Below are 25288 nucleotides of genomic sequence, written 5' to 3' on the forward strand. Positions count from 1 at the left end.
GAAGTTAGTTAAAAGGTCTTACCCACTATGCCAAAGCTGAAAGAAATTCCAGAAATTATGAGGAAGAAGGTGATTGAAATACATCAGTCTCTGAAGGGTTACAAAGCCTTTTCAAAGGTTCTGGGACTCCAAAGAACCACAGTGAGAGCCATTATCCACAGCCCTCTTGCACCAATAAAGGGAGCTGTTCATGACTCCGCTATCAGAAAGAAACTGGACAAAATTGGCATCCCTGGAAGAGTGGCAAGGTGAAAACCACTGCTAACCCAGTAGAACATTAAGGCTCATCTGAATTTTGCCAAAACACACCTTGATGATCCTCAAACCTTTTGGGAGAACGTTCTGTGGATTGATGAGTCGAAGTGGAACTGTTTGGAAGACAGGCGTCCCGTTCCATCTAGCGTAAACCAAACACAGAATTCCACAAAAAGAAAATCATACCTATGGTCAAGCATGGTGGTGGAAATGTGATGGTGTGGGGATGCTTTGCTGTTTCAGGGCCTGGACAACTCGCAATAATTGAGGGAAAAATTAATTCTGCTCTACCAGAAAATCCTAAAGGAGAATATCTGGTCTTCAGTGGATTATGCTGAAAGACAATGATCCAAAGCATAGGGTCCACCTCTGATTGGTTCAGAAAAAGCTAATTTAAAGTTTTGGAGTGGCCTAGTCAAAGTCCTGACTTGAACCACTTGAGATGCTGTAGCAGGAGCTTAAACGGGCAGTTCATGCTCAAAAACCCTCCAATGTGGCTGAACTAAAGCAGGTCTGCAAAGAAGAGTGGGTCAAAATTCCACCACAGTGCTGTGAAAGACTGCTCTCCAGTTATTGGAAGCATTTGGGTGCACTTGTTGCTGGTAAAGGTGGCACAACCAGATTTTAAGTTTAAGGGGGCAATTAGTTTTTCACATGGGTCATAGGTGTTGGCTAACTTTTTTGCTTCAGTAAAAAATAAAAATAAAACCTGCACTGTGTTAACTCTATCTAAAACTCTCTCTCTCTCTCTCTCTCTCTCTCTCTATATATATATATATAGAGAGAGAGAGAGAGAGAGAGAGAAATCTATGACTATAATTTTTTGTTTCAAGTTTTCTTGTTCAATACAGAAATAAATATTAATAAATATTCGGAGAGAAATTGTTGCATTGTAATTTTTCATGGCACCTGAAAAGGTGATCTCACCTATGATACTTTTGTGCATGCTATATATTTACCTCACACCCCTTTTTAAAAATAGCTACATAGATTTACAATACATAACATCTATCAAATTTAAAAAATAGTTTTAATTGACTTTACATTATGACAGAAACTGTGCTCTTTCTTATATTAGTGTACTGATTGGTTTCACACATGCTTTAAAATATATTGTTGCACTGAGTCATGCTTGTGGTCATCGCTGAAGCCTTTCCCATTCCATTCTCCTGTGATGTAATTTGCTACTCTTCTCCTTTGCCATGTTGATGCAAGCATTGTGCTTGTTGCTCTGCAAGTGGTTCCAGTACTTGATGAGTTCACTGGGCTGAAATTGGTGGGAAGTGATAAGGTGACTGTATTTGCAGCTTGAGTAGGAAACTCTCCAGTGGTTGAAGAGAAACTCATTTGGTGGTGGCACAGGATCAATATGCAGTTTTGCTAAACAGATCCCAACATAGACGTCCTCAAGATGCAGACGACGTATACTTAATGATGCCTGGTATATCTTGCCTGCCATGTCTCCAGAGAACACATACCCTGTGCCAGAACAGAAGATAGGGTACCTCTCACTGGAATAGAGCTCTGGAGGCATGTACCACTTGCTGTCTTTGTTGCGATTTGGTGCGTAACCTCGCATTAGGTAGCCGGTAAAGTAGTTGTGCTGAGGTGGTAACTCTGGCTTCAGCAGCTTTTGGATTAAATACTCTGTATTGACAAACATGTCGCTATCAGTCTTCATGACATACCTGGTATGAGGACAGTACTCGGCAACCCAGTTCATGCCCATCAGTGTCTTGATGGTAAGATTGTAGTAGGTGTCCATGAAGTCTTGTTGTATGATATCATGATGCTGGAAGCTTTCTTCTACAATGCTGTTCTGAAGTTGGCCATCAGGACTGCTTTTCCTACCCATGAGAAAGAGACGCACAAAGCCCACGCCCATGAACATGCTCTCGTTTCCCCATGTTTGCCTGATGGCATTCCTGGCCTCCACGTCCTCTGGCTCTACTGCAATGAGCAGAATGAGAAAGGGGCTGCTGTCTTGACATTTGTAGGGCTCATTCAGCAAATACTGGTATGGATTAGGTGCCAGCTGCTCTCCCACACCCATTTCTCTGTGCAAGGTATTGCCATTTGTTTTGTTAGTGCTGAGAGATGCTTCCATTCCTGAGATGCTTTGGACTGCAACCTCTGATTGGTGAGAACTAAAGTTCATAGGTGGCTTAGAAGGAACAAGTGACTCCCTCCAGAGGCTTGGCAGTGAGCTTTGGTTGCCCTCAGCATGTTCCTTTACTGGATGTAAGCCATGCATTGTGTAGGCCACAGCATTTTCTCGTAGTCCTGGTTGACTGGGTAGCCAGTCTTTGCAGCTGAGAAAGATGGTGAACAGTAAGGCCAGGAAAAGCAGGCCAATCATGTGCATACGGAAGAGTGACCGCTTGATACTCCATGTCATCTTGATCGAACAGCAGTGTCGCCGTCGCCACTGCATGTTACAGATATGTGCTGCTTTGGAAAGTATGGTGGTGCTATTTAGTGAGGTTAAACATGTGTTATGAGAAGCCTGAGGGTTATCTGACGGTAGACGTTGGGCAGATGGGTATGTTTGGAGCCCAGGCGGAGCTAGAGAACGAATGACATGTTGCCGATGAGGATTTCTGGGACACACTGCTCCAGATCTTTTCAATAACAGCAATACTTCATCAGACCTCAGTAGAAATTTGCTTTCTCAGACCAGTGCTTGTGCTTTCTAAGAAGAAAAGGAAAGAACCACAAAATTAATAAATATGGACTAATATGGATTAAACACATCTCATATCACTAATCTCTTTTACACAGTGAAAAGATAAGCCTTCATTGACCAATATTACCCTCAGTCACCTTTTCACAGTAGTCATTTGTTGATATTGATGCTGTTTCCTGCTAATTAATTGTTTAATCTCATATGAGAGATTTTCAGGCAAAACAAGTTTTAAGCAATTGCATTAATTCCAGAAGGCATATGGTTTACATCAGCTTTGGACAGTTGTCAGAAGTATTTTGAATTAAAAAGCTGTGACTTGGTTTCCAAGTAGTGCAACAGAAAAGTGCTATTTTTGGGAGATCATGATTTCCAATCCTGACAGTTCCACAGCCATCCATGGCTTTGAAGCAAGAGAACAAAATTGCACATGCTATCTGGTTGGGAGGAATGGCATAGACTCTTTCCCTATCAATCACAGCTACACTAGATAATTGTGTCTAATCTGTTTTATCATGTATGTGGAAGATGTGAGGGAAGATTTCTACCGAGTGTATTACACTGCCCTGTGATGCAGCATGAGCAGCAGTTCGACAACATGGCTGGCTTCATGTTACTCAGAGGAAGCATGTGTTAACCTTCCCCGCTCCCTGTTTGGTAGATGTCATTAAAGTCATGCTCATAAATTTACATACCCTTTGCAGAATCTGAAAATGTTAACAATTTTAAAAAATAAGAGTGATAATAAAAAAAATGCATTTTGTTTTTTAATTAGTACTGCCCTGAATAAGCTATTTCACATAACAGATGTATACATATAGTCTACAAGACACGATAACTGAATTTACAAAAATGAACCAGTTCAAAAGTTTATATATCCATGCTTCTTAATACTGTGTGTTGTTACCTGGATGATCAATGATGAGACCCTTGTTTGTCCTGCAATTAAACTGCCCACTCTTCTTCAGAAAAATGCTCCAGAGCCTGCACATTATTTGTTTTTCTAGCATCTTCGGCATATTTGACCCCTTTGCAACAGTGGCTAAATGATTTTTAGATCCATCGTTTCACACTGATGATAACTGAGGGAGTCTAACACAACTATTACAGAAGGTGCCAACATTAATGGAATCTCAAGAAGGCAACAAGATACATTAAGAGACAGGGGGGTATAAACTTCTGAACAGGATGATTAGTGTAAATTGTTATTATTTTGTTTAGTTCTGTTGTCCTCAGTGTGAAAAGATGGATCTCAAAATCATATAGCCACTGCAGTTTGAACTGGCAGGTAATGCGTGATGCTACTCGCCTGTGTGTGATTGCCACCAGTTTATTTATATGTGCATTGTATATTATATTATATAATTCTTGCAGTAATGGCATGGGCACAAGAGTGACAGAGAGCCGACGTAGTTCACTCCCTACTATGCACCCACACAGAGGTTTCCGATTGAAGTACAGTTGAATTTTAATTTTAATGCAATCGAGGCCGCTAACTAGTTTTTGGACTGGCTGTTTTTTTTTCTTTGGTTGTGCTTATCTTTTAGTTGATCAGAACGTGAGCTGAAAAATATGCGAGAAAAATTAACAAAGTGAGGTCCATAAGGACATGGTTTGCCAAGATTTGTGTGAACGAATTCAAGTGCCCTGCACAGAGCTGTCATGGCCGCCATTCAACCCACTTTTGAAATGGGACGTTTAATAAGCAAACTTGAGTATGACGGTCAAATGTCCACATAATTTTGGCTATATCGGTTCACATTTTAATTTGATCTGGCAAAAAATATTTCCTCAGTGGCCTGCTGGCTCTGTTAAACCTGCAGGTTGAGGAGTTGAGGCATATGATTATTTTTTTTAACATTACGTGACCATTTTTAGTGACATAAATTGATCATCTATGGCTACTGATGTGATTGTTTCAAAATAATGAAAAGATATGTGAAAGTAATATATAGAGAGCTTTTTGCTTGCTTACACTCTGACTATCATGTAGTTTCTTAAAATTCCTGCTAACTGTAGGCTGTAGTAGTTGGTCTGTCAGTTAGCTGAAATTGTGTTATATAGTATATCTCCTTTTCTTCACCTCACATAAAGGCAGGAGATAGCTTAAGTAACATTTGATTATAATTAAAAATAAGGCAGAACCGCAGGGAAAATAAATACAGTGTATGTCCATGAGCAGTTGAGCAGGGGAAAATTAGGATAAACTTATGAGGTAAAGAAACAGTCTATTTTAATGGTTAGGGCCGGCTTGGGGTGATCTAGCAGGCCTCCTTACAAGAGATTAATGTGTCTACCTATTAAAGCTTCAATAGGGGATCACTCAAGCCATGGTCTGGGATGACTTTGACATTCAGGTCAGCGAGGCCTGTCAGGTGGGTCTCCCCATTGATGCTTCATGTGATTAGCACATGCAGAGAGGACAGGCAAGAACTGCTTTATAGGCTGGCAGGATAGAGGTAAGGATTATACCATCATATATGTCCTTTTCTGGTCAGTGGGGTTTTGGAGCACTGGCCAGTCTCCAGTCTCTGTTCACAGACCTTGGAGAGGATATCATGAGAGAACAGAAAAGAATTTGCCACATTGCAATCCTCTCCAAAGCTGGGCATGTCACTTGAATGAGGAGGGGTGGCCAGCCCCAAACATTCCCAAGTCAAGCGGTTAGCATATTTAAGTTCTGGGGAGCATCCAGAGAGCTGCTGCATCATCATTCTTTTTCCATCAGAGTCATGCTGATCAGGATCAATCCTCTGGGAGGTAGCAGCTTTTAGCCTATGGCGAACGAACTGGAACCTTTGTGAGGTAGCTGCAGTTTTCTGGTTATGCAATAGACTTCCCAGAACGTTAAAACCAACAACTTTCAATGGAAATTAAACGTCGCTAGATGAAGTCATGCACTAATTAACATAATCATTATCATATTCATCATCGCATCTTATTTGCATTTTGCTTAGTGTCAGCCCTTTACATCTGTTTGCTTCTTTCCTACTCTATGTGCTCACATACTGTATTTTAATACAGTCAAGTTCCCAATAAAGTTGTTCTAGTTTACATATTTTTCTGTTTCTGTTGTCAGACAATGGAACGAGTACAAAATAGTGACTGAATTAAGACTATTGAAAAACCAGCAGTCATTTCCAAACCATTTCCAAGCTACTGCTCTGCACTGCTAAAATCCTGATTTATAACCATGATGTCCTCTGACAAAATCACCATAGACATAAGTTAAAGACAAGGGCTGTGCTGTGATTTTGCAGTATGTAAAATGATCACTCAGAGAGAAAGTTAGAAGTGAATGAATGTGCTCCTCGCGCTGCCACTCACTGAACAGAGTAGCTGCAGAGAGAGGTGTACCTGCTATGGGAAAGCAGGACCTCGCACTCGTTGGGGAGCAGTAGTGACTCTCTTCTATGGAAAGTAGCTAAGGTTTGCCCAAGAAGTTGCTAGATTTGTTACTAGGTGCTTTTCTGAGGGGAAAAAAGATTGCTAAAGGAGTCTGAAAATTGGATTTTACATACTGGATTTTGTAACACGCATGGGTATACAAAGAGGTTAGCATAATGTTAACTCACTTGGTAGCACACAGGAAGGTAAAAAAATGTAGGGTAGATGAAGTGCCACTAACCTTTGTGTATTCTGCAGTAGGATGTCTTTTTCGCAAAAATAGTATTAACTGCTGCACACACAACATTACTTACCGTACTATCGTATTTATACTACAGTTTAAAAAACACAGTAGCATTGGCAGTATTTTGAAGCTTTAGTATTGCGATACTACCATAGTACCGGTATACTGTGCAACCCTAAAGGAGACCAACAGTTTCCTTTTGAATTCTACTGAAATTCTGCATGCTTTTTTTTTTTTATATAGTTTTATCCACACTGAAATATTCATATAGCCAAATAAATGTTAAATAAATTAAAGTCTTCCTGAGAATATATTTATACAGTATACAGTATCTCACAAAAGTGAGTACACCCCTCACATTTTTGTAAATATTTGATTATATCTTTTAATGTGACAACACTGAAGAAATGACACCTTGCTAAAATGTGAAGTAGTGAGTGTACAGCTTGTATGACAGTGTAAATTTGCTGTCCCCTCAAAATAACTCAACATACAGCCATTAATGTCTAAACCGCTGGCAACAAAAGTGAGTACACACTTTTGGTCCAAATTGGGCCCAAAGTGTCAATATTTTGTGTGGCATTATTATTTTCCAGCACTGCCTTAACCCTCTTGGGCATGGAGTTCATCAGAGCTTCACAGGTTGCCACTGGAGTCCTCTTCCACTCCTCCATGATGACATCACGGAGCTGGTGGATGTTAGAGACCTTGTGCTCTTCCACCTTCCGTTTGAGGATGCCCAACAGATGCTTAATAGGGTTTAGTCCATCACCCTCACCCTCAGCTTCTTTAGCAAGGCAGTGGTCATCTTGGAGGTGTGTTTGGGGTCATTATCATGCTGGAATACTGCCCTGCGGTAAGGGAGGGGATCATGCTCTGCTTCAGTATGTCACAGTACATGTTGGCATTCATGGTTCCCTCAATGGACTGTAGCTCCCCAGTGCCGGCAGCACTCATGCAGCCCCAGACCATGACACTCCCACCACCATGCTTGACTGTAGGCAAGACACACTTGTCTTTGTACTCCTCACCTGGTTGCCGCCACACACGCTTGACACCATCTGAACCAAATAAGTTTATCTTGGTCTCATTAGACCACAGGACATGGTTCCAGTAATCCATGTCCTTAGTCTGCTTGTCTTCAGCAAACTGTTTGCAGGCTTTCTTGTGCATCATCTTTAGAAGAGGCTTCCTTCTGGGACGACAGCCATGCAGACCAATTTGATGCAGTGTGCGGTGTATGGTCTGAGCACTGACAGGCTGACCCCCCACCCCTTCAACCTCTGCAGCAATGCTGGCAGCACTCATACGTCTATTTCCCAAACACAACCTCTGGATATGACGCTGAGCATGTGCACTCAACTTTGGTCGACCATGGCGAGGCCTGTTCTGAGTGGAACCTGTCCTGTTAAACCGCTGTATGGTCTTGGCCACCATGCTGCAGCTCAGTGTCAGGGTCTTGGCAATCTTCTTATAGCCTAGGCCATCTTTATGTAGAGCAACAATTCTTTTTTTTCAGATTCTCAAAGAGTTCTTTGCCATGAGGTGCCATGTTGAACTTCCAGTGACCAGTATGAGGGAGTGTGAGAGTGATGACACCAAATTTAACACACCTGCTCCCCATTCACACCTGAGACCTTGTAACACTAACAAGTCACATGACGCCGGTGAGGGAAAATGGCTAATGGCCCAATTTGGACATTTTCACTTAGGGGTGTACTCACTTTTGTTGCCAGCGGTTTAGACATTAATGGCTGTGTGTTGAGTTATTTTGAGGGGACAGCAAATTTACACTGTTACACAAGCTGTACACTCACTACTTTACTTTGTAGCAAAGTGTCATTTCTTCAGTGTTGTCACATGAAAAGTTATAATCAAATATTTGCAAAAATGTGAGGGGTGTACTCACTTTTGTGAGATACTGTATATGTAAAATATTATATAAAAATATATACATTTGTAAATAAAAAGATAAATCTTATAGCAGTTATAGCAAAAAGTATTTTATATGACAAACTGCATCATGGTATACAACCGTTTTCATCCAAATCTGCTTAACCAATGTAAGCAATTCTTTCCAAATGGAGAAAGGATGAGTCTGGCTTCAGAAAAGAGCAAAAGAAACACTCTGATGGTTTCTCGATCCACATGAGATTCAACAATGAGACACCCACAATGGCCTGGATATGGCCTAACATTTTAAAAAATCTAAATAATTAATTTACATTTTTTTTAAAGACAGCATTAACACATATTATTATAAAGCAATTAAATTAAAGCATATTATAAAGCAATAAATAAAATAAAATTAAATGAATATTAATTAATAAAAATCAAGTACAATAACACTTCAAATTAAGGTTTGCTTAGTTGGCATTAATTCTGAATTGTAATGTAATGACTCACCCCACATTCAATTTGAACCCAGGCCTTTGTGTTTGGGAGACCTGAGAAAATTGAGTGACCCACCGACCAATACTTAATGGATGGAACCCAAGTGCAGAGCAATTAAGAAGAACAAATAAAAGAATTGAACATAAATTAAAGACTACCCTTCTGACCCCATGTTGCGAAGTGAGCTTGTTACTAGTACACCATAGGGAGGACTACAATTAAAAGAGGAGCTAGGCTTAAAATGTATGTGGCCTGACCCCCACCCTACAGCAAAAAACAAAAACAAAAAAAAACAAAAGAGGAGCTCATGAAAATGAAAACCAAGAAGGAAGTAAAAGCACAAACTTAACCAATTTAGTTAAGTCTGCTGAATGTAGGCCAAATTGTTGTGGTCTGTCCAGACCAGGAATTGGTGTTCTGCTCCCTCCAGCCAGTGCCTCCATTACTCCCGAGCTAATTTGACTACCAAGAGTTCCTGGTCCCAACATCATAATTACACTCCACCTGGGTGAGGCGATGTGAAAAGAAGGGGCAGGGGTGCAGCTTCTGTTTGTAGCCAGACCGCTGAGAAAGAACTGCCCCTATGTCTACGTTGGAGGCATCAACCTTTACCCCAAAGGGGACCTAAGGGTCTGGGAGCTGCAGAACTGGGGCCATGGACATATGGCACTTGAGTTCCTCAAATGCCTGACTTCAACTGAAACCACCCTGTGGGATTCTTGGTAAGGGCAGTTAGCAGTGCAGCCATGGTGCTAAAATTCTGGATGAAATGCCAGAAGAAATTAGGAAAGCCCAGAAAGCATTGCATTAGGTGGAGAGATGTCAGATGTGGCCAGTTCATGACTGCCTTGATCTTGGCTTGGATCCATGCTCAGACACCCCTTGGATACCACAAGCATCAGGAGGTGACTGAGAATGTAAAAGTGATTTCTCCAATTTAACATGGAGATAATTCTCTAGGAGCAACTGGAGAAACCTCCTGACATGAACTGTGTGTTCATCCATCGAATGACTGTAAATGAGAATGCCATCTAGATAGAAAAAACATAGTGGTTGAAGGCCGTATTCGATTCATTGCCCTCCCGAACCCAGATGAGATTGTAGACAGAAGTCTGCTGCAGTATCTCAAAGACGGAGGTCATGAGGGGTAAAGAGTAATGGTCCTTGACCGTGATGTTGTTTAGTCTATGCGATAATCTATGTAGGGACAAAGGTCCCCATACTTCTTCCCCACAAAGAAGACTACGGCTGCTGGAGAGGTGGAAGGCCATATGAAACCTAAGGTCAAAACCTCCAACACCTTCTGTTCTGTGCCCATCTGCCCCAGGGAGCACTATTGCCAGTGAGAATGCCATTGACACAATCATACAGCAGATGGACTGGCAGAAGCTGGGCCTTCTGCTTACTAAAGACCTCTTGGAGGTCTCAATACTCAGAAGGGACCCAAGAAATGTTAGGGCTGCCTGAAGGGAGGGAAAATGAAGTCTTGGCATTGTGGTTGGGAACTTTAAGACAGGTACCCTGACACTTGGGTCCCCAGACAGCTATTGACCTTGTCAATCAGTCCACAGGAGGGTTGTGGCACTTCAGCCAGGGGAACTCCAGAACCAACTGCTTGATCTGCTCGAAATGCTGCCCAATTTGGAATGTGAGTGGTTGGGTCTGTTGGGAGCACAGGCTCAAAAGACTTCCCATCAATAGTTGATAACTGCAGCGGATGCTCCAAGGCAACAAGGGGTAGCTTAAGCATTCTGGCCAGGGCTGCATCAACAAAATTCCCTGCTGCTCCTGAATCTATGAATGCTCTGAGGCATTCTTCTTGCTGTTGTCCCCAAAAAATGGTGACATTGAGGAAAACCCCAACTGCTTGGGAAGGTGACAATTTAGGTGCAAATGTCCTGACTGTCTACATTACAGCTTGAGAGGCTTGCTCGAGAACCACCAAGGGGGCTGGCTGAAACAACACCTGCTATAAGGCCTGCTCATGACTTCCAATAGCAGTACCCTGGATAGCTAGGACTTGTTTTTCTTGCTCTAATACTGGATGCTCTGCTGGGTCCATGATGTAGGCCCATTCTTTCTGTAAAGTGTTGATTCACCCCATGTCAGATTCAAACCCAGGCCTTTGTGTTTGGGAGACCTGAGCAAACTGAGTGACCCAGCAACTTATACCTAATAGGTGGAACCCAATTTCAGAGCAAATAAGGAGAACAAACAAAAGAAATGAACACAAATTAAAGAACACCCAAAGTCAGATTTGAACCCACTTTCAGATTGAGAAACAAGCATGTTAACAGTATGCCACAGGAAGGACCACAAGCAAAAGTGGAGCTAGCCTTAAAAGTTATGAGGCCTGACCCCTGTTCTAAGGAAAGCAAAACCAAAAATCAGTTGGGCTTGTGAAAACAAAAACCAAGAAGGAGGTAAAAGCACAAACTTAACCAGGAAGAGTTCAACCTTAAATTAATTGTAAACCTAGGAGCATCAGGTGAGAAAACCCTCACTGCTTGCTACAAAGAGCTAGCCAAACAACTTTTTTTCATTTTTTTTCTCAAGAGAAGAAATATGAAAACTCAAGAGCGGGGCTAGGTTGACAAGACGAGGTCAACCCGGTGCAGAGGAAGGACTAGAGTACAGCCTAGCCATTGACACAGCCCTAGGCTGGGCTATTACATGCATTAAGGTAGTGTTAAAAATTGAGGGGATTTTGTTACTGTGGTCTTTACGTTTATTGTTCTTTTTAAATGTTAAATAATACTGATAATATTAAGAAATAATAGAAATATTAATAATAATAGAAAATAGAAATAGAAATATTAATAATAGAAATATTATTATTTAGCATCAAACAAACAAAAATGTCTTGACAAATATAAACCTACAAAAATCATTAGAAACAATTAAGTGAACTGCATGAACAAAGAAGTATCTATGTTGAGGTTTAGGAAAACCCTGGATATTGGATATGTGGCTGTATTGTGCCAAAAAACACAAAAAAAAAAAAAAAAAAGCGGTTGCCAAAAAAGCTATTGACCAAAATAACTATATCAGGCAGTGTCAATTGGCAGGCTGTGGTCCAGATGCAGACCTGTATTTTTAGTGGACCGAACTAAGTACTTGAAAATACTTAGTATTTCAAGTATTACAGAGCCAATAAATGTATTTTAAAAAACAGTTCAGCAAACATGAAGCACTGTGGTTTCTGTCATAGATCCTCTGTTGTTCTTTGATTTTTTAGCCTTTCTGGTCTGATTACAGTTATTACATTTACATTTATGGCATTTGGCAGATGCCCTTATCCAAAATGACTTAAATTTTATTTCATTTATACATCTGAGGAGTTGAGGGCCTTGCTCAAGGGCCCAACAGTGCTGGGGTTGAACTCATAACTTTCCAATCAATAGCCCAATGACTTAACCACTGAGCTTGATTAGTGAAGTGATTACATGGCTTGTTAAAAAGAAATCTCAAAACAGCATGTTTAAAAATTAATGCACAGAGAGAGCTATGCATTTATCCTTATTGCTTCAAATTCAAAACCAACGTGTCTCATCTTCTTGCAAGTCATGTGGTAACACGGTATGTTAATGCAGGTATTTTCAAAATGCAGATAGCTTTTAGACTGCAAATTCTTTAGGCTACTCGGAATATGGAGACTTTCCACATTTTGAAAATATATGCGTTCTGTACTGCATTATCATGTCACTGTCAGTCAGCAGTTGCTGAGAAGGATTTTTATTCAAGACAAAATCACAAATGAGAATGACAATCCAGAACCAAAAACCATGAATAGCAATACAATTCAATTCAGTTTTATTTGCATAGTGTCTTGAATTTCCTCCATTTGTGCACAATCTGTCTGACTGTGGACTGGTGGAGTCCAAAGTCTTTAGAGATGGTTTTGTAACCTTTGGTTTTGTAAACAGCAGTTATCAGCATTTCTCTGTTCTATCATCAAGATCCATCCTGGCCAGCACCGATCCTAACTATGTCCAGTGCAACCATTTAGGCAAACAACAGAATTGCCTAGAACAGGTGCACTTGAGCAAGGGTGGCAAGATGTACCAAAACCTTTTTAAAATAAACTTTACTCAACAATAACAAAGCTATTCAGCCACCTTGAACTTGGTGGCAGAGTACAAGATTTCACCAAGCGCTGTAAATGCACTCTAGAAGCACACCAGATGGCTGAGAAATGTGTTAATCATTGCTCATACCTCCCTTGTCACTTACCTCCTGAGTCTATTGTAGCCTACTGGTACCAATTTGGGTGAGAAAATCTTCACAATAACAAATAAAAATAATGCATCTCCAGCATGTCGAAATGAGTAAAATTTCTGGCTGTGTGTACAACAAGAGCAGAATGTTGAAGGAGCAAATTTTCAAAATAAGATAAGATAAAACTTTATTGATCCCACACTGGGGAAATTCCCTCATTACAGCAGCTCAATTATACGAACAACAGATAAGAAAGAATACGCATTAAATAGGAATTGAATAGAAAAAATGTCTAATATATATATATATATATATATATATATATATATATATATATATATATATATATATATATATATAATAGGAATAGAAAAATAAGAATAATAGTAGTAAAAGAAATAATAATGGTAATATGTACACTATGAAAACCTCAATGTATATACAGATGAATAAGAATATGAATATATAACACCTCATTTATATACAGATAAGTGACAAATGGAATATTGCACAGTCCACAGAAGTATGTGAGCAACAAATAGTAATAAATGAAAAATATACATAGTGCAGAATTTTATGTATGTGTTGGCTGATGTTGCAAAAAAAAAAACAAAAAACTCCAGCTAGCTATGCTACATTATGTTTTTATTGATAAGAGACAAACAGAATATTACACAGTTCACAGTAGAGTCTGACTGGTGTAGGGATGAAGGACCTGCGGTAGTGCTCCTTCTTACACCTAGGTTGCAGAGGTCTGCTGCTGAAGGAGATGCTCAGGGACCCCAATGTCTTATACAGGGGGTGAGAGGAGTTGCCCATGATTGACACCAGCTTGGTTAACATCCTCCTCTCCCCCACCACCTCTATGCTGTCCAGAGGGCAGACCAGGACAGAGCTAGCCCTCTTAACCAGTTTGTTAAGACGTTTCCTGTCCCTCTCTGTGCTCCCGACTCCCCAGGAGATTACTGCATAGAAGATAGCAGATGCAACCACAGTGTCATAGAAAGACTTTTGCAGAGTCCTGCGCTTAGAATTTGCACTCTCACTGTCCATTAACATAACAAGGGGAAGACAATTTGAATGATCCCTGTAACTGGCCAACACAATTACCCAACCAATTAGAGACATGTTGAAAGAGAGAGGAGCATATGGGACAGCACGCACAGAATATTTTCAGCATGTTGAACAGCTGGACTGTAGCAAATCAGGAGGTACTGAAAAGGCCATGGCTTGTTTATTCAGTAAGCAAGGATGTTACACTTTGCTTTTGTTGCAAACTTTTTAGCCAGAGTGAGAGAAAATCATCTCTGGCAAACAACGGTGTCAAAGACTTGGGTCATGGTTTCGCCAGTCTGCAGTAGGAGTGTGGGGGAAGGAGCATATTACCATGACACACCAATCTCTCTCATTTGTATATGCTTATTTAAACTGGTGTTTTTCTTTCTGTTCCTCTCTTTGTCAGTGAGCGGGACTGTGTGTGTGTGTGTGTGTGTGTGTGTGTGTGTGTGTGAGAGAGAGAGAGAGAAAGAGAGAGAGAGAGAGAGAGAGAGAGAGAGAGAGACAGTAGAGCTGATCTGAGCTGAGATGCTGGAATGCTGTTGATTTCCTGTTTAATTATTATTGTTATAAGGATTCCTCTGTCAGGAGGAAACCTATTATTGTTGATAATCTTTCTCTTCTTCTTCTTCTTATTATTATCAGGATGTCACGGTTTCCCCTTTAGGCAGCACACAAACCAGCACAAACGAAGCACAAACGATTGAGACTATTTCGGGTTAATTTGGAACATGTGGGGGGGCTGAGTGACCCCAGAATGACCTTTGAATATTCGTTTGATATCTCCTGAACCGAAGCAGCACAAACGAAAATTTTTACGGCACAAACCAGCACAAACGAAGCACAAACGATTGAGAATATTTTGTTGACGTTTTGCACTGGTGGGGGGGGGGGGGGGGGGCAACTTCACGCAGGTACCTGAAATTGGTATTATAAAGGGGAGACCTGGAATAAGCATTTTGTTTCTTGTCATTCATATTAAATATCCATATCTACAACAAAAATGTTTTGTCTGTGTGTATTTGTGTGTCTCTCTCTATCTCTCGCTCTCTCTCTCTCTCTCTCTCTCTCTCTGTGTGTGTGTGTGTGTGTGTGTGTAAGCATGTGTAATGTAGTTAACACAGAAAATTTATACTGCTTTAGTGGAGATTTCTTTCATAAACTTTTAAAATGAAAGTGACATAAAATCACCATTATAACCTCTAGATGGCATTCTATTCTGTAATATATGTCCTTGTCCAAAGTCCAATCAACCTATACAAGGACAATTTTGAATATTGAGAAACATGGCCGCCATTGGTCAAGCAATGTTCATCAGCTATTAGGCAAGGTTAATGAAGGCCAATATTTCTTAAAATTATCTTGGTTTTTCTTTGATTTTGGTGCATATAGGATTGCACAATATAAAGTATATCTTTTAACATCTTTAAGGGCCCTAAACGGCTTGAACCCCAAAAATTGCTGCTTGCAGCTATATTTATTATTATTATTATTATTATTATTATTATTATTATTATTATGAGAAAGGCACAGAAGGGGCTGCAGCCCCTATTGTATCCATTAGTCTTGCTTCTTATTATTATTCTTTTTCTTCCCCACAGGGAGTCTATGACAGCCCTATGAAACGTAAATAGGAAAATGATGAAATTTGGCACACTCATAGATATAACCATGGGTAGTATCTGCACCAATTACAGGGTCTCTAGAACCAACTGTGTAGCATCACCACTAGTTCAAAAATTCACATTCAAATGGTTATAATTGTTGAACACTTTGTCTCAAGGAAAATAAATTTAATTAATCAGATTAGTCTCCTCATGATGATTACAATAAATATCTTACATTAAGACTCCACCCATTACAATAGTCAACATTTTGAAATGTACAGTATCAGTTTTTTCGTTACTCCTTGTTCACATTTTGTCCAATTCTTAACAAAATTGGCTCAGATGATCAGTGGACAGAGCCGGACAAAAATGACTGAACAAAAATTATGATCCAGTATCTGTTAACATTCTAACCAATGCTTTTTTGTGTTCATTTTTACCTTGGATGCTCTCCTCAACATCAAAGTACACATGTGTCATCTGTGTAGTGCACTGTGATAAGCACCAATTCTAAAGGTTCTGGGTTTGATTCCTGGTTGGTGCAAGTTCTTAAACACATCTGTAATGTTCTGTCATTTGGGTTCCTTTCTTTTGTGGCTCAGCATTGCACTAACCATTCAAACTCTTGGCATGTAAATAAACGCCTCTGTTCTGTTAATTTCCTGTTCAATCTTATTCTCAGCTGTGCTTCTGAATCTATCTTTTATTCATTCATGTACATTCTATTTCTCCTCTTCATGATCTTTCAGCTCCACATTGTGCTTGTTGTGCCTTTAATCACTAATTGTTAATCGCTGCTTTATTTATTAGGATTCCTCTGGAGGAATAATAAATAAACATTGTTAGTATTCTCATTATTATTATTATTATTATTATTATTATTATTATTATTATTATTCTCCTTATCTCCCTAAAGTGCTGAATGGTAAAAAGTTTTGAAATTTGGCACATTGATACTACAGGCCACAAGTAAATGGCCCACATGAGCCCATACGTGGTGCAACAGGCCACGTTCAAAGTCTAGTTGATTTTCCCTCTGCCCCATAAGGCCAAAATATCTGAAAATTGGTATATATGCCTTATTTCTCATGGGGACCAAAAAAGCTATTGGCACCCATAAAGTCCGCCATGACAGATTTGCCAGTACATAGAAAATTTGTCCAAAACTACAAAAATCTTCACCTCATGAACCATAGTTTCAATTGACTTGAACTGTGGTACAAATGTGTGAGATACATGTCTTTCTATTGGGTGATAAGCAATAAGGAATCAAATAAAAAATGCCCAAACTATTTACCTATTGGTGAATTTACAACTGTTGCACTGTTGTTCTTGTGTCCATAAATCAATGGAACATTAACCTATTTACTTGATCTGTGCCACACACAAAGAGGACACTACAGTATGTTACCCATGTGTCTTTGATAATATCTGTTATATTATGTTTAACAATATCTTTATCGTCCACTAGATGGCACTGTTTGTCTTGGATTGAGCCAAAGTACTCTTTCAAACTAAGTTTACAATTCAAATTAATGTTTGTTAATAATTAATGTTAATAGCAGCAGAAATAAATTCAAAATAGTGTTAAAGTAGCATTGTATGAGCATGAACTAATTCTCCACACTCCTCACTGACTCCTGATTTTTCTCTACAATGATCATTTGTTGAAGACTACAAAAAATTAACTTAAAATATGGCATTGATCCAAATGCATTGAAATGTTGTATCTGTGGGATACATTTCTCTACCAGGTAAATTTTGAAATGGTCCACAATCTTGAGGAGGAATCCACCATAGCTGCTTGCAGCTATATTTATTATTATTTTGGTGGTTTGCTTTTTCCCCTGTGAAGGGGCACAGACAAAAATAAAATTAAAATGCACCCCAGTCATCTCCCTCTGAGTCCTCTGTGTTCTTTGACTTTGGTCATAAATGGAAAGAGTTTGACCTCACAAGGTTGACCTCCCAAAATACTGTAGATGCACAAAATGAGCTTAAAATATTAGCTAAAACATTGGCAAGAAGTGTTGCAACGTTTGGTGAATTTGGTGAGAACAGAGTAATGGGCATGCAAGACCTAGCATTCCATGGTAGCACAGATAGATTGTTGGAGCATAACAATTGCAATTTCCTCAGACAGTAGGCCTTTTTGATAACATTATTGCTGAATAGATTAGGAGAGTAACTTCTAAGGAATCATTTATTCACTATTTGCAAAAAAAAAAAATTAAATCATAGCAATGTTAGCCTCCCAGATTCAACATGAAATTCTCACAATGCTCAAGTCAGTTAAACACTTCTCAATAATCTTGCACACTCTATGTGAGTAGAACTGAACACATGACCATGATTGTACACTTTATTACAACATAGGGAAGCAGCATGGAGATTGGGTAGTGGTAGCTCAGTGGTTAAGGTGTTGGTCTACTGCTCATAAGGTTGTGAGTTCAACCCCCAGCAGTGCCAAGCTGCCACTGTTGGGCCCTTGAGCAAGGCCCCTTAACCTTAATTGCTCAGATGTTTGAATGAGATAAATGTAAGTAGCTCTGGATATGGGTGTCTGCCAAATACCATACATGGAGATTAGAGAACATTTATGATTCTATAGGTGCTGGAATGATTGGGGAACTGATCAGAAAACCTGGAGAGCTGGGGATTGAAATTATGGATAAGAGAAGTCAGGTCACCTGTAGTGGTAAACAAATTGGTGTACAAAAGCAGGTGTGAGACATAAATCTAAGGGAGTTATATGTGCACTGCTGTGCTCACTCGCTCACCCTGATAGTTAAGGATGCAGCATAATGTTGTCTACAGGCAGTGGACTTCTATCCAGGATGCTTACAACAATTTCTCTGCTTTCACTTCTCACTGGGACATTTTGGAACAGCTTATAAGATAGCATGGCCTTACAGTAAAACCCCTAAGTGTCACTAGATGGGAAAGTAGGTTAGACCCGCTCAAGCCTATCCGACATATAGTGGTTATGGAGTTAAAAGCAGATGTGAAGCAAGAGACATTGCAGCCAAGAGCAAATCCTACTATGTTCATGGCTAGACTTTTGGCATGATTCCTGCTGAAATCTGTACATAGAGTCAAAAGACTTTCTCACTACACTCTTTTGTCATTACTACTGAACAACCAGCAGAGCTTTCTGAAAAAGATTCAAAGGAACTAGAGGGGTAAAGTTCATGAATTGAATGTTAAAAGGTTAAAAAAATTAAAGGTTAAAAGGCTAAAATGTTATAATGTTTGAAGGTTACAACATTTGAAATTTAAAAGTAAAAATGATAAAACGTTAGTTAAGTGGGTAATTTGTGGACAGATGGTTGGTAAATGTTTGCTAGATGGTTTCTCAAGGGTTGCTTGGTGGTTGCTATGATACTAATAGCAGTTACATGGTGGTTGCTAAGTTATCCCGGGTGATTGCTAGGGTGTTGCAAGGTGGCTGCTGTGGTATTACAAGTGGCTGATAGAATGATTCAAGATAGTTACTATGTTATCTAAGGTATAGGTAGTTGCCATGTTTTCCCAGATGGTTGCTAAGTTAACTGAAGTGGTTACTAGGTGGTTACTTTTTTTTTTACCCTGGTAGCTGAGAGGGTGCTAAGTAATAGTAGCTGGTTCCAAGCATGTTAATTAGATGTTATTTTGTTTTGGGAGTTTGCTAGAATGTAAGTACACAAATTCAAAGCAGTTTTAATTGTCTTAAGTATATAATATCACCAATACTATTTTAGCTAAAAACAATCATAACGTTGTGCTATTGCTAAGCCTTCATCTGATCTTACATACATTCGCGATTAGCTTGTAGCCTGCTAGCATTACCTTACTGCTAGTCTTGTTTTACATTTTAAATTTCTCACTAATCCACCTCTGTTTATAAAGGCAAATATGTTGGTTGTTTCTTCACCTTTGAGTGCAGATGAGGACTTGCTCGAGCTGCACATGGTGCAGTTGGAATTGAAGGCCGTGGAGAAACAGATCCGTGACCTACTAAGAAAACAGGGCCAGCTGCATGAGTGAAGAAATGCACTGGAAACATCTCATGTTATTGCCCACAAATCGAAGGTAAGCATGCAGCGTGGCACTATCATTCCCAGCACCTCTATGCCGTGTGTTTCTCTGTGCAGGGACCGTGCACCAAGGACGTACAGAGAGGGAAAAAAGTATTTGATCCCCTGCTGATTTTGTACGTTTGCCCACTGACAAAGAAATGATCAGTCTATAATTTTAATGGTAGATTTATTTGAACAGTGAGAGACAGAATAACAACAAGAAAATCCAGAAAAACGCATGTCAAAAATGTTATAAATTGATTTGCATTTTAATGAGGGAAATAAGTATTTGACCCCCTCTCAATCAGAAAGATTTCTGGCTCCCAGGTGTCTTTTATACAGGTAACGAGCTGAGATTAGGAGCACACTCTTAAAGGGAGTGCTCCTAATCTCAGCTTGTTACCTGTATAAAAGACACCTGTCCACAGAAGCAGTCAATCAATCAGATTCCAAACTCTCTACCATGGCCAAGACCAAAGAGCTCTCCAAGGATGTCAGGGACAAGATTGTAGACCTACACAAGTCTGGAATGGGCTTGGACCATTGCCAAGCAGCTTGGTGAGAAGGTGACAACAGTTGGTGCGATTATTCGCAAATGGAAGAAACACAAAAGAACTGTCAATCTCCCTCGGCCTGGGGCTCCATGCAAGATCTCACCTCGTGGAGTTGTAACGATCATGAGAACAGTGAGGAATCAGCCCAGAACTACACGGGAGGATCTTGTCAATGATCTCAAGGCAGCTGGGACCATAGTCACCAAGAAAACAATTGGTAACACACTACGCCGTGAAGGACTGAAATCCTGCAGCGCCCGCAAGGTCCGCTGCTCAAGAAAGCACATATACATGCCCGTCTGAAGTTTGCCAATGAACATATGAATGATTCAGAGGACAACTGGGTGAAAGTGTTGCGGTCAGATGAGACCAAAATGGAGCTCTTTGACATCAACTCAACTCGCCGTGTTTGTAGGAGGAGGAATGCTGCCTATGACCCCAAGAACACCATCCCCACCGTCAAACATGGAGGTGGAAACATTATGCTTTGGGGGTGTTTTTCTGCTAAGGGGACAGGACAACTTCACCGCATCAAAGGGACGATGGACGGGGCCATGTACCGTCAAATCTTGGGTGAGTACCTCCTTCCCTCAGCCAGGGCATTGAAAATGGTTCGTGGATGGGTATTCCAGCATGACGATGACCCAAAACACACGGCCAAGGCAACAAAGGAGTGGCTCAAGAAGAAGCACATTAAGGTCCTGGAGTGGCCTAGCCAGTCTCCAGACCTTAATCCCATAGAAAATCTGTGGAGGGAGCTGAAGGTTCGAGTTGCCAAACATCAGCCTCGAAACCTTAATGACTTGGAGAAGATCTGCAAAGGGGAGTGGGACAAAATCCCTCCTGAGATGTGTGCAAACCTGGTGGCCAACTACAAGAAACGTCTGACCTCTGTGATTGCCAACAAGGGTTTTGCCATCAAGTACTAAGTCATGTTTTGCAGAGGGGTCAAATACTTATTTCCCTCATTAAAATGTAAATCAATTTATAACATTTTTGACATGCGGTTTTCTGGATTTTCTTGTTGTTATTCTGTCTCTCACTGTTCAAATAAATCTACCATTAAAATTATAGACTGATCATTTCTTTGTCAGTGGGCAAACATACAAAATCAGCAGGGGATCAAATACTTTTTTCCCTCACTGTATCGAACCCAGGTCTCTGTCATGCCGGTGCCGACACACCACGGACCTTGGGTGCACCACCAGCTTGAAGGCATGGGCCAGACCCCGGGCAAGGACACCTCCCCCTCAGCCACCCCCGGTATTTGAGATCTCCACCAGGAATCGCTTGGCCCCTCTCCATGAGACCAAACCAAACACAGTGATCATTTAAGACTTCCTTGTTTGGAACAGCCCTCTCCTGGCTCAGGTCTTATTTGACTGATCGCTATCAGTTAGTAGATATGAGTGGCGACTTCTCCATACATACTGAGGTAAAGTTTGGTGTTCCACAGGTTTTGTTTTAGGCCCACTGCTTTTTTCCTTATATATGCTTCCTCTGGGTCAAATTATTCATAAACATGGAATTAGCTTCTGTTGTTATGCTGATGATACACAGCTGTATGTTTCAGCAAAGCCAGACAACAGACAGCAGCTTAATAAAGTTGAGGAATGTGTAAAGGACATTAGACATTGGATGTTTTTTTAACTTCCTTTTACTTAATTCTGACAAGACAGATGTACTTGTACTAGGACCATCTGCTGCTAGAAATAAGCTTACTGATTACATAGTACCTCTGGATGGTCTTTCTGTTTCGTCATGTGCAGCAGTAAAAGACCTTGGTGGGTTGATTGACTCCAGTCTTTCATTTGACACTCATGTAGATAATATTACTAGGATAGCCTTCTTTCATCTCAGAAATATTGCTAAGATAAGAAATATATTGTCACTACACGATGCAGAATAATTTGTTCATGCTTTCGTCACCTCTAGGCTGGATTATTGTAATGCCTTACTGTCTGGTTGTTCCAGTAGGAGCATAAACAAACTCCAGTTAGTCCAGAATACAGCTGCAAGAGTCCTTACTAGAACCATATGTAGTATGACCACATCACTCCTATATTATCCACACTGCATTGGCTCCCAGTAAAATTTCGCATTGATTATAAAACACTACTATTGACCTATAAAGCACTGAATGGTCTTGCACCACAGTACCTAAGCAAACTTTTGGTCTTCTATGATCCGCCATGCCTACTTAGATCAAAAGGTGCAGGCTATTTGTTGGTACCTCAAATAGTTACAGCGGGGGGAAGAGCTTTCTCTTACAAAGCCCCACAGTTATGGAACAGCCTTCCAATTAGTGTTTGGGACTCAGGCAGTTTCACTGTTTAAGTCCAGGCTGAAAATATATTTGTTTACTCAAGCTTACCATGAATAGACTTTCTTTTACGTAAAGTACTCAGTCTTATCCATTACGGGATAGTAAGCATACCTAACAATCTCCCCATCTCTTTACCTCCCTCTCACCTTCTGTCAAGTCACACATGATATTATGGAGATGCCAGTGATCCTGACCCTTTCTGCTCTCCAGACCTGCATGATCCATCCTGATGCCCTACCTCTGGATAGAGCTCTCATCAACTGGAGCCTCCATTCTACCACTGAGGAGGACCCCAAGCAGAGCAGCCTGGAGAATGCTGAAGATGGTGCTGCTTGAAGTACTGTGGAAATGGTTTTGGACCTCCATTTCACATGGACATTTTCACTGTGGTTGCAGGGACTACTGTTGCTGCTATGGCCTTAGGACAACATTTGTTTCAGTAACTATATTTCCAATGAGGCTATTCACATGAATTTTCACCAGACATCAGTATTAACTCAAGAAATCCAGAAATATAAAGAATTTACAACATTAAAGTCTATAAATACAGTTATGTGTGATAAAGTTTAATGACACAGGAAAAAAGTATTGAACATGCTAACTGAAATTTATTTAATACTTAGTGGAAAAGCCTTTGTTTGTAATGACAGCTTCAGGATGCTTCCTGTATGAAGAACTTAATGGGCCACAGTTTTTAGGTGTGATTTTGGCCCTTTCTTCTGAACATATTGTCTTTAAATTTTGTTCAATTGGATTCAAGTTAGGTGATTGACTGGGACATTCTAACACCTTGATTTTTTTTCTCTGAAACCAATTGAGAATTTCCTTTGCCGTATGCTTTGGATCGTTGTTGTGCTGGAAGTCCACCCACGTCTCATCTTCATCATCCTGGTGGATGGCAGCAGATTCTTCTCAAGAATCTCCCGGTAAAGGGCTCCATTCATCGTTCTTTCAATTATATGAAGTCTGACAGTACCATGTGATGAAAAACAGCCCCACACCATGATGCTTCCACCTCCAAACCGTTGGTATAGTGTTTTAAGGGTGATATGCAGTCCCATTTCTTCTCCAAACATGGTGTGTACTATGATAGCCAAAAGTTAAATTTTGCTCTCGTCTGACCAGACTACACTATCCCAGTATTTCATAGGCTTGTCCAAATGAGTTGTAGTAAACTTTAAACGAGCTTTGGCATGCCTCTTCTTTAGTAGTGGAGTCTTGTGGGGTGTGCGTGAGCAGTGGAGTGCATTGCCTATTGTTTTCTCTGTGACGATGGTACCTGCTGCCTCCAAGTGTTTCTGGAGCTCTTTCCGAGTGGTCCTTGGCTGTTGGGCTACTCTTCTGACTATTCTTCTGACTCCCTGCACAGAAATCTTCCGAGGAGCTCCTGTGTGCGTGACCGGTTGATGACGGAGAGATATTGCTTCCACTTGTGGAGAATGGCCCCAATGGTGCTTACTGGAAGATTCAGAAGTTTTGAAATACGTCTGTGTCCATTTTCATCAATATGTTTTGCAACAATTAGGTTCCAAAGGTCTTGGGAGAGCTCTTTGCTTTTACCCATCATGAGATGTTTCTTGTGTGACACCTTGGTAACAAAAAGCCTTTTTATAAACCATCAATTTACTAACCCAGCTGATATTAATTTGCACAGATAGGGGGTATAATTAATTACGGATTTCAGCTGCTTCCTTGCCTTTCCTTGCCTTGGAGAACTGCTTTTTCTGTTCAATGCTTTTTTCCTGTGTCATTCCACTTTACTACACATAACTTTATTTATGGACTTTAATGTTGTCATTTCTTTATATTTCCAGCTTTCTTGAGTTAATGCCAAAGTTTGGTGAGAATTTCATGTGAATACCCTCACTGGAAATATATTTACTGAAAAAAATGTTGACGCGTCCAATACTTATTTCCCGCACTGTATAAGAAACTCCATTATTGTTGGATCCAACCCTCCATGTAAATCAAGATGGCTTATACCTCACTATTTATAATCTGGACAGTACCTTTTAAATATAAATCTGTTATCTTTACTTCATTTAGCATTGACTTTAAAATGGACATGACAACAATATTTAACAAAACCTTAAATTTTAAACCATATGATATTTTACTTTGTTTACAAAACACAAATTTTTCTGAATCACAAAATTACACAACTAATTTTTACATTTTTTTAGTTTTACATTCACAAGATATTCATGAGTTCACAAGGACGAAAGATCGCATAAGAATGCATATTGAGAAACAGCCATTGTCAACATATCAAATAATGCTGCGCGTTTTAACGCACTTCACGGGGACTTTAGAAATATCGTCCCTGTCTTCTATGTTTTTACTGTCACTTCTTAAAATACTCATCTGCAATCATAGTGATTAATAAAACTGGCTGGCACAGGCTGGTGTAGGTTTCATATGGACTGTAGGGACTGTCCCTACCAATATTTTGGGAGGGCAGAATTGTCCCTTCCAATATTTGCGTGAACTCATTCGCATTATCTTT

The 25288-nt window shown here is 40.1% G+C and overlaps 1 protein-coding gene across 3 annotated transcripts in view; it reads right to left on the bottom strand.

Moving 5' to 3' along the window:
* Positions 1 to 1115: 1115 nt before the first annotated feature.
* b3galt2 (UDP-Gal:betaGlcNAc beta 1,3-galactosyltransferase, polypeptide 2) overlaps positions 1116 to 25288 on the bottom strand; it is a 32074-nt gene continuing 7901 nt past the window's right edge. For 2 of the 3 annotated variants that reach the window (XM_053635230.1, XM_053635228.1), the window contains exon 2: positions 1116 to 2947. In XM_053635230.1, the coding sequence (XP_053491205.1) occupies positions 1394 to 2689 (1296 nt within the window). In that variant the 5' untranslated portion in view covers positions 2690 to 2947 and the 3' untranslated portion in view covers positions 1116 to 1393. The remainder of the gene's footprint in view (positions 2948 to 25288) is intronic. The other variant, XM_053635229.1, reaches the window with a different exon arrangement.

Source organism: Ictalurus furcatus, chromosome 10 (genome assembly GCF_023375685.1).
Source record: "Ictalurus furcatus strain D&B chromosome 10, Billie_1.0, whole genome shotgun sequence".
Classification (NCBI taxonomy): domain Eukaryota; kingdom Metazoa; phylum Chordata; class Actinopteri; order Siluriformes; family Ictaluridae; genus Ictalurus; species Ictalurus furcatus.